The sequence below is a fragment of the Melanerpes formicivorus genome, unplaced genomic scaffold, assembly GCF_026170545.1.
Source record: "Melanerpes formicivorus ecotype bairdi unplaced genomic scaffold, bMelFor1.0.p_v2 SCAF_113, whole genome shotgun sequence".
NCBI lineage: Eukaryota > Metazoa > Chordata > Aves > Piciformes > Picidae > Melanerpes > Melanerpes formicivorus.
In genome coordinates, this window is record NW_027142465.1 from 427,274 (window position 1) to 437,773 (window position 10,500).

General features: G+C 66.4%; 1 protein-coding gene across 1 annotated transcript; it reads right to left on the reverse strand.

The window, feature by feature from the left end:
• Positions 1-638: 638 nt before the first annotated feature.
• C1QL1 (complement C1q like 1) lies at positions 639-9,468 on the reverse strand. The gene is made up of 2 exons (XM_068167125.1): positions 8,716-9,468; positions 639-1,442 (listed from the first exon to the last, which is right to left on the reverse strand). The coding sequence occupies exons 1-2, from the start codon at positions 9,283-9,285 to the stop codon at positions 1,263-1,265; spliced, it is 750 nt and encodes a 249-aa protein (XP_068023226.1). The 5' UTR covers positions 9,286-9,468; the 3' UTR covers positions 639-1,262.
• Between the last annotated feature and the right edge of the window lie 1,032 nt (positions 9,469-10,500).

The following is a 10,500-nucleotide window of genomic DNA, read 5'->3' on the forward strand; positions in this document are numbered from 1 at the left end:
CTACAGTCACGCCGCGCCTGAATGGCAGCTTCTCCCAGCGTGGTGCTGACAGCTCCGACCCTTAGAAGCCCCCCGCGGCCAGGCCCCCGCCTCGTGCCCCTCACCAGCGCTGAGAACCGGCCCCAGGCACCCATCGGGGCCTGGAGAGGTCACCTGCCCCGGCCCTGTCCCCAGGGCCGCCCGCGTGTCCCCAGTGCCTCCTGTTCGCTGACCGCACTGCGGCCGCCGCGGCCGCGGCTGGTGGCCCTGGGCACTCCCTGTCACCTCTCACTGGGACTCGTCCTGCCTGTGCGGCCGCGGCGCGGCGGAGCCCGAGCGCTGGAGGCTCCCCAGGCACAGCCTGGCCTCGGCCTCCGCTCCTGCATCTGGGGCGTGAGGGCACAGCCTGCCGGGGTGCCGCCTGGCGCTGGGGGCCGGGTCGTGGCGCTCAGCATCGCCAGGGGAGGTGGCAGAGGGGAGACCGGCACTGGAGGACAGAGGAGCCCTCCCCAGCACCCAGCAGCGGGGCTGATGCGGAAAGGCAAGTGGGGTCGGTTCAGGTGGCGGTGGCGGCGGCGGCAGGGGAGCGCCGTCCCTCGGGTGGGTGAGGTTGGCTCTGCCCCACGTGGGGACACAGACAGCAGACGGGGACAGGTCACAGCTCTGCTTTACCATGGAGTCGCCCCGGGGGCGGGCGGCAAGGTGTCCCACCCTCCACCCCAGCACAAGCCCCCCCCGGCGTGGGACTGGGCAGCGGGTGGGGAGGGCACCCATGGAGACACCTGCACGTCCTGTACATATCCACACAGCCCCAGCATCGCCCCGGGCCTGGGGGGCAGCGGGGAGCAGGCACCGTGGCGCCAAGCAGGGCGGGCAGCGAGGGCACGGGGGTCGGTGAGCCAGCGCAAGGGGGGGGGCACCCAAACTCCTGCCAGCCCCCAGCCCCCTGCAGCCCCCCAGCCCTGAATTAGCAGCTACGGGGTGAACTAATGGGGAAGGGGAGGTTTGGAGCACTGCAGGGGATGCCGTGGGGCTGCGCCACGGCAGAGGGATGCCATGGGGCTGGGCAAGGGAGGCAACAGAGCTGGAGGGCAGTGGCAGGATGCTGTGGGGCTGGAGGGCAGCAGAGGGGTTCCTTGGGGCTGGACAGTCACTGGGGGCTGCTGTGGGGGGATGCCACGGGGGCTGAGTGACCGCTGCAGGACTCTGTGGAAGGACACCGTGGGGCTGGGCAGCAGCAGGGGGGCGCCGCGGGGCCGTGGGGCGGTGGCGTGGGGCCGGGCTCAGTCCGAGTAGATGATGAAGCCAGAGAAGGTGCTGTACTTGTTGTTGTTGCCACCGTGGGCTTTGCCCCCGTCCAGCTTGATGAAGACCTCGTCGCCCGCGTCCAGGTGCAGGATGACGCTGTTGCTGGCGTAGTCGTAGTTCTGGTCGGCGTCCTGCGCGATGGCGCTGGCCCGCACCTGCGCGGGGGACACCCGCGTTACCCCCACGGGGTCACCCGCGTTACCCCACGGGGACACCCGCGTTACCCCCACGGGGACACCCGAGTTACCCCCACGGGGACACCCGCGTTACCCCCACGGGGACACCCGAGTTACCCCCACCGGACACCCGCGTTACCCCCACGGGGACACCCGCGTTACCCCCACGGGGACACCCGCGATACCCCCACGGGGACACCCGAGTTACCCCACGGGGACACCCGAGTTACCCCCACGGGGACACCCGAGTTACCCCACGGGGACACCCGCGTTACCCCACGGGGACACCCGAGTTACCCCACGGGGACACCCGCGTTACCCCCACGGGGGACACCCGAGTTACCCCACGGGGACACCCGAGTTACCCCCACGGGGGACACCCGCGATACCCCCACGGGGACACCCGCGTTACCCCACGGGGACACCCGAGTTACCCCACGGGGACACCCCTGTTACCCCCACGGGACACCTGAGCTACCTTGCACAGGGGACACCCACGTTACCCCACGGGGACACCCGAGTTACCCCCACGGGACACCTGAGCTGCCTTGCACAGGGGACACCCGAGTTACCCACACGGGGACACCCGAGTTACCCCACGGGGGACACCCGCGTTACCCCCACGGGGACACCCACGTTACCCCACGGGGACACCCGAGTTACCCCCACGGGACACCTGAGCTACCTTGCACAGGGGACACCCGAGTTACCCCCACGGGGACACCCGAGTTACCCCACGGGGGATACCTGAGTTACCCCCACGGGGGACACCTGAGCTGCCTGGCACAGGGGACACCCGCGTTACCCCCACGGGGACACCTGAGTTGCCCCCACGGGGACACCCGTGTTACCCCACGGGGGACACCTGAGCTGCCTGACACAGGGGACACCCGCGTTACCCCCACGGGGACACCTGAGTTGCCCCCACGGGGACACCCGTGTTACCCCACGGGGGACACCTGAGCTGCCTGACACAGGGGACACCCGAGTTACCCGCACGGGGGACAACTGAGTTGCCCCCACGGGGGATACCTGAGCTGCCTGACACAGGGGACACCCGAGTTACCCCCACGGGGGACACCTGAGTTACCCCCACGGGGGATACCTGAGCTGCCTGACACAGGGGACACCCGAGTTACCCCCACGGGGGACACCTGAGTTACCCGCACGGGGGATACCTGAGTTACCCCCACGGGGGACACCTGAGCTGCCACACACAGGGGACACCCGAGTTACCCCCACAGGGGACACCTGAGCTCCCTTGCAGAGGGGACACCCGAGTTACCCAGCCCCCGGGGCTCAGACAGCCTCAGCCCTTGCATCCTGTGGCACACCCCAGGTCCCTGCTGACCCATAGCCAGGGCACTGCCTGCCACGGGTGATCCCCACCCAGGGGTGAGCAGGGTCTAGTGGAGCTCTGAGCATCACCCTGAGCCAGCAGGCTTAGATGTGGCACCACGATGCCAGGTTTGCATCTGGGGCTGCAGGTCCAGGTTCAGCTGTGGAGCCAGGGCTCAGACATGGGAGCAGAGCTGTGGCATGGGCATGGAGCCACAGCTCAGACATGTGCACAGTGGGGGCTCTCCCATGGGACCCTGCCTCCCAGTTCAGATGCAGGACCATGGTCCAAACATGGAAGGATGGCTCTGGATTCAGACATGGAACCATGGCTCAGACAGGGAAGGATGTCTCTGGATTCAGACATGGGATCATGGCTCAGACATAGAAGGATGGCTCTGGATTCAGACATGGAACCATGGCTCAGACATAGAAGGATGGCTCTGGATTCAGACATGGAACCATGGCTCAGACATAGAAGGATGGCTCTGGATTCAGACATGGGATCATGGCTCAGACATAGAAGGATGGCTCTGGATTCAGACATGGAACCATGGCTCAGACATAGAAGGATGGCTCTGGATTCAGACATGGAACCATGGCTCAGACAGGGAATGATGGCTCTGGATTCAGACATGGAACCATGGCTCAGACAGGGAAGGATGGCTCTGGATTCAGACATGGAACCATGGCTCAGACAGGGAAGGATGGCTCTGGATTCAGACATGGAACCATGGCTCAGACAGGGAAGGATGGCTCTGGATTCAGACATGGAACCATGGCTCAGACAGGGAAGGATGGCTCTGGATTCAGACATGGAACCATGGCTCAGACAGGGAAGGATGGCTCTGGATTCAGACATGGAACCATGGCTCAGACAGGGAAGGATGGCTCTGGATTCAGACATGGAACCATGGCTCAGACAGGGAACTGTGGCTCTGGATTCAGACATGGAACCATGGCTCAGACAGGGAAGGATGGCTCTGGATTCAGACAGGGAAGAATGGCTCTGGATTCAGACATGGGATCATGGCCCAGACAGGGAACTGTGGCTCTGGATTCAGACATGGAACCATGGCTCAGACACAGGACCCCATCTCTGGACTTGGATGTGGGACCCAGCTCAGACACAGGACCTCATCTTTGGATTTGGGTGTGGAATCACAGATCAGATGTGGAGCTCTGGTTCCCGGTTCGGATGCAGGAGCACAGCTCAGACATGGGGCTCTGGATTCGGATGCAGGACCAGGGCTTGGACACATGCCCTTATCTCCCAGCCCAGCCCAGCCCAGCTCAGACCACCCAGTGCTCCCCTGCACATCTTCCGTGAGCTTCACAAGGAGCAGGAACGTGAGGCGCGGGCTGGGCTGGCTGCGCTCACATCCCCCCGGAACAAGCCCTGCTGCAGGGTGGGATCCTCCCCCCGAGGAACAGTCACTGGGTGCCGGGAGGTGCCGGCAGAGCCGGAGGAGCCGCGGCCGCCTGGAGCTCCGTGGCTGGAGCCTGCTGCAGAAGGCTTTGAGTAATGAAATCTACGGCGGCGCCTTGCAGGGAGATCGCACGGCACCGGGTGACAGTGACAAGCCGGCAGGTAAAATCCCCAGCGAAATGCCAAGGGAATGTGCCGGGGAGAAGATGCTCCTAATTACAGCTGACGAGAATGGGCTCTTAATTGGCTCAGGGTGGGCGGGGGAGGCACCGCCGAGCGGCTGCGAGGTCCCAGAGCCGGTGAGGGAAGGAGGCATCTCCCCGTGGATTCCTGTCCTTTCCTGCAGGACGGGGGCCCCAGGGGTCCTCTCCTCCTCCGGAATGCAGCTGTGTCTTCCCAAGCCCACCGCCTGCAGTGGTGTGATCAGGCCCTGTTAACTCTGGAACCTACTGACGGCCCGGCAGCTGGTCCCGTAGGGCTTGCTGGCACCCACGCAGCCGCATCCCTCGTGCCATCACCGATGCTGTCACTCTGCTAAAAGTCACCCTGTGTCTCCCCTGCCACCACAGGGGTCCTCATCCCCAGCGAGTCTCAGTCACTTGCTGCACCCTGCTCTCCAGGGGATGCTGCCTCGCCTGGGGTCGCGCCGAAAAAAAGAGGAGGTGAGGAAGAAGCAGAGGGGAAGCAGGACCAGGAGAAGCTGTTTGGGACCAGGCTCCGCCGCCACGGTCCTCCCCCCGCCGCGGCCAGAGCCGCCCGGTGCCATCCGTCTTCCCTCGTTAAGGAGCCTCCTCATCACCGCGCCGCCAGCCCCGCGCACTAACCAGGCAAGATAAATGGCAGCGCCGGGGCTGAGCCGCTCCTGGCACTGCGGAGGCAGAGGGGCAGGGTGGCTGCTACCAAGTCCGTCCCCATCCCCCCCTCCCAGATGGCCTCATCCCTCTCTATCTGCTCCATGCCTCAGTTTCCCCATGCTACAGCCAGGCATAGCCTCCAGAGGTGGGAACTGTGGTGGGGACAGGGCCCCCAGGCCCACAGCTGGATCTGCTGTAGCCACTGTCGCTGACACCCCATGAGTGACACTGCTAAGGGGGTGTCATCAACCCTGGCATGGCCAGCTGCACCCAAGGGTGCCCTGGGCTGTTGTGGGGGGCGGCAGGGACAGCAGGATGCCTCTGTGTTCGTGGTGAGCTGCTCACGGTGACACTTGCTGCCTTGGGGACACTCTGTGCCCCATGTGCCACAGCCACCACAGCCCAGCACCCTGAAGGCTCCCTGTGGGTGGCTCCCAAGGACACCCATGTGCAGTGGCAGGTGCCCCCCAGCATCCTCAGGCACGGCAGCAGGTGCCCTCAGATCCCCAGAGATGCCAGTGGGTGCCCTCCCATGTGCTGCCCCCCAGGACTCCTGGGCCTGGCAGTGGGTGCCCACCCCAGGTCACTTGAGCATGGTGGCAGGTGTGTCCCCCGGCCCCCCGGGCACGGTGGTGAATTCTCCCCCCGGGCACGGTGGTGGATTCTCCCCCCGGCCCCCCGGGCACGGTGGTGGATTCTTCCCCCGGACCCTGAGCTGAGCGCAGTGGTGAATTCCCCCTGCAGGGCCTGACGGTGAGTGCCCAGCCCAGGATGCCTGGGCACAGTGCCCCCCGGGAGCCCCCAGACACGATGGTGGGTGCCCTCCCAGCACCCTTGGAGGCAGCAGGCAGTGTTCCCCCTGACTCCCAGGCATGGCAGTGGGTGCCCCCCAAAACCTCTCTGTCTCCCCACAGGCAGAGGATCCTTTGAGGACCATCCCCAGGCCCCCACCCACAGAGACTCCCAACAGTGGGGGACCCCAAAACCAGCCAGCTCCAACTTCCAATCTCCCCAAGTCATGTCCGTCCCCCCCCCAAGGGTCCACCCAGCATGGCCTGCTCTGTGGCTAATACAAATAATTAATGCTAATTAAGCAGCAGGAGCAGCTCCCCTGGCCCTCATTAACACCAGCCCTGGCACAGGGGTGATGGGCAGTGCCCAGAGAAAGGTAGGGCGGGGTGGGGTTGGGGGGGGGGAGGGGGCAGGCAGGGCCCCTCAAGTTATAATTCCCTGGGAGGATGCCAGGATTGAGCCCAATCTCCTCCCAGCACCCCCAGCCTTGCTAGGGATGGCTTGGCTTTGGTTACAAACCCCTAATTAACCCCAGGTTTTAATTATTGGGGGCATTTTGGGGGTTCATTATTTGCGGTGTCCAGCTCCCCACCCCCCACCCCCCCCCCTCTGCTTCCGAGCTGCTTCAATACCTCGGCAGTAATTAACCAGCTGGTTAACGAAGCTGCCTGGAGCACCCACCCCAGCATGGAGCTTCTGGGGGGGGCAGGGAGGTGTTCAGAGGTCAGGGTGGGGGAGGGTTTGGGGGGGTGGAGGTGAGAGGGTCCCCCAAAATCTTTTGGAGTAGGAAAAAGGGGAGAGGTGGCTTGAGCAGGGGTGGTGCTCAGTCCGGAGTTACAGTGATGCTGTTTAGGAGAAAGGAGGTGGTGGCCAAGTGTCGCTGTGAACCCCCCCTCCCTCCTCCTCCTCTGCCCCCCCTCACCCCCCAAAAACAAAGAGAAAAAGCAAAATCACGGAGCTGGAGACATTAAAAACCCCAACAAAAGGCAAATCAAACTGTTGGGGTAGAGGAAAATCGCCGAGGGGCTCCTGCCCGCGCCGCGCTCCGGGCTCGCAGGGTTCGGAGCCGAGGGGGGAAGCGCGGGGGCCGTGCCGGGGCTCCCCCTCCCAACATCCCCCCCATCCCCCCCCCGGCTATTTTGGGGGCTGATAACTCCGGGGTTTATTGGGTGGCGACCGTCCTCGGGACGGGGATGCACCGCGGGGCTCGCTGCCGTGAGGGGGTGGAGGGAAGCGGGAGCGCGATGAGCGCCGGCTGCGCTGGCAGCCCGGGGAATGCAGGGGCAGAGAGAGGGGGCAGCTCCGGGGGTCGCGGGCACGGCCGGTGACTCGAGTCGGGGCCCGGGCTTGGGGGGCACACGGTGTGGGAGAGGGGCAGTGCTTTGGGCATCACCCAAAACCTGCGGGGATGGAGAAGCTGCGCCTCGGGATGGGAGGAGTTGGGGATGGATGGGGCCGGGGGCGCTGCCGGAGCAGGGTGAGGGGACAGGGATGGAGTCAGCCTCTGGAGGACCTCTCCCCCTGTGTTCCCACATAGCCTGGCTGAGGCTGGGGACATCTCTCCCGACACAGCCGCAGCAGAACCAGCTCCAGGCAGGGGGTGCAGCACCCCAAAAGCGGGTCAGGCACTGCCCCCCAGCAAGGCCACCACAGACACTGTTCTCCGTGGAGGAGCTCTGTCCCCTCCGGGGAGTTCCAGTGGGGACAATGGCATGGCCAGGGAGGGCAGGACACCCTGGGCACAAAGTGGGGGCACCCCAAGGCACCCCAAAGGTACAATGGGGCATGTCTCCAGGGCCAAGGAAAGGACTGAAGGGACCCCGGGGGACACCAGGGCAGCACGGCTGTGGTGCAGACCGTGTCCCCAGCGCTGGGAGGGAGAGCAGCACACGGGGGGAGCATCTGCGGGGCTGGCAGAAGGATGAGACACCCCCAGGATGCAGCTCTGGAGATGGAAGCAGAACAGGGCACTTCACCAGGGCACCCAGAGCCCACCACTACCCCCGGGAGCAGAACGGGGCACCCCAGGAATGCAGCCATCATCGCTGCTGGGAGAAGGATGGAGGTCCATCTCCAGGGCTGGGAGAAGGATCAGGCATGATGAAGATGCTTCTCCAGAGCTGGGGAGAGGAGAGGGCGCCCCGGGGGTGTATCTCTGTGGCCGGATGAAGGATGTAGCACCCTGGGGGTGGACCCACGGCTCATCACTGCCACCCTGAGAGGGACAGAACATCCTGGGGCTACACACCTGGGGCCGGGAAAGGGACAGGACACCCCGAGGTGCACCCAGAGCCCAGCAGCAGCACTGGGTGAAGGGTGGAGCACCTCGGGGGTGCATTTCCAGGGCCAGGAGAAACGCAAGAGACCCCAGGGATGCAGCCAGAGCCCAGCAGCAGCACCGGGAGAAGGACGGAGAACCTTAAGGGTGTATCTCCAGGGCCAGGAAAAGGACAGAGCACCCCACGGGTGCATGTCCATGGTGAGCAGAAGGATGTGGCACCCCAGGGATGCACCCAGAGCCCATCATCACCACTGGGAAAGGACGCAGCACCCTGAAGATGCATCTCCGGAGCTGGGAAGAGGACAGAGCAGCCCAAGGGAAGCACCCGGAGCCCAGCAGCGGCAGCGGGAGAAGGATGTGACACCCTGAGGGATCATCCCTAGGGCCAGAAGAAGGATGGAGCACCCTGGGGGATGGCTCTTTGGGATCGGAAAAAGGCTGAAGCACCCAGAGGAAGCCCCCAGAGCCCTTCTCCCGCGCGTGGAGGGGGGAGGGGGAGGGGCGTGACATCTCTGATCCCCGCGGCGGGGCCGGTGGCTGGAGATGGGCAGCCCTTACCTGGCCGTTCTTGCAGAGGTCGGCCCACATGCTGGTGCCGTCGCCGCCGCGCATGAGGACGTGGTAGGTGAAGAAGTAGGTGCCAGGGATGGCGCAGGTGAACTTGCCAGAGGCAGCGTCGTAGCTGTTGCCCAGGTTGGTCACCACGTCGTCGAACTTGAGGACCTCGTAGCCCTCGTGGGGGTTCTTGAGGCCGGCGTAGAAGGCGACGCGCGGCACCGTGCTGTAGGTGGCTGCGCTCACGGCGCCCGTAGCCCCCGGTCCCGGTAATCCCGGAGGTCCCGGTCGCCCCGCTTCACCCCGCGCTCCCGCCGGACCTGGAGGTCCCGGTTCTCCAGGCGGTCCCGGCGGTCCCGGTTTCCCCGGTCGCCCCGGTTTGCCTTGGGGACCTTGCACCAGAGTGGAGGGCGGTGGGAGGGGGCCGCGTTCGGCCGGCTGTTGAGGGGGGGCGGCGGCGGCGGGGCCGTAGGGCTCGCAGACCATCCGGCAGGTTCCCAGCATCTCGTACCGGCCGTCGGTACCGGCGGAGCTCACCAGCACCGGGATGAGCACCACCAGCACCAGCACCATCACCACCCCCGCCGCGGCCGCCAGCAAAGTTTTGCGGCCCAGGCTGAGCCGGCGGCCGGCCGGGGGCCGCTGTCGCCCGGGGGTGGGAATGGTGCCGGTGGGGGGGTGCAGGGCGGCGGCGGGGTGGGGGCCCGGGGCTGGCGGCGGCTCCGCTCCGTTGCGCTCCGCTGGCTCCGGTCGCCCCGCGCCCGCCCAGGCCACGCCCACTCGAGCGGGCAACGCCCCGACCACGCCCAGTCCCTGCCCGGTCCCACCTCCCAGCCCCGCCCCCGGCCGGGACACGCCCCGCTCCCCGAGCCCCGCCCCCTCCTCTAGCCTGTGGCCCCGCAGCCGCCGCAGCCGGGACCCCTGCTCCCTCCCTGGGACCCCTCTGCCACAGGATCCCCCAGCCCCCGCCGCGGGGCACCTCCCGGTGTCTCCGTGTCCCGCCCCGTGGTGACCCCGAGCCACGCCCTGCCCTCACGGGGCCCGGAGCACCCCGCGGCCGCGTTCCCCCCGGTCCCGAGCGCTGTCACCTCCAGGCCCGGGGGCTGCGGACGCCCCAGCACTCGTCCCCCGTTTCCTCACGGGGACAAGCCCGCGGGGCACGGTCCCCAGGGCTCTTCTCTGTGTCCTGCCTCAGTTTCCCGTCCCCCAGAGACCACACTCCGGGACAGCGCGGGTGACACCACCTGAGCCAAGCACCCAGCACCCACAGGCTCTCACCCACGGGTTACCTGTGGGACACGATGCCACCATGGGTGTCGAAGGCCACGGCGACAGTGGGGCACCCATGGGTGCCACCACAAGGACGGGCAGGCCACGCTGAGGGTGAGGGTCAGGAAAGGGCTGTCCCTGGGGGGCTCATGGCACGGGGACACGCTGCTGCGCCCGCTCCGTCGCCTGCCATCTCCATCAGCCTCTGCGGGGACAGCAGGACGCGATGGCAAGTGACAGCCGCCGCCAGCGCCGGGGGTGAGCGAAGGACGTGGGGCCGGGGGGGGTGACGTGCAGCGGGGACGGGGACGGTCTGGGGGGGAAACACAGAGGCACAGAGCACCCCGGGGGCTGCTCCTACCGCGGCCCGCCACGGCGCTTCGGTGGCCCTGGGTGACAACGCCAAGGTAGCATCAACCCCAGTGGCACCTGTGGGCTCCGTGGGGTCGTTGTGGCCCCCCCCTAAAAACCCCAACACCCTGGAGGTGAGTCTCCTGCCCGTGCAGTGTTCCCAAACCC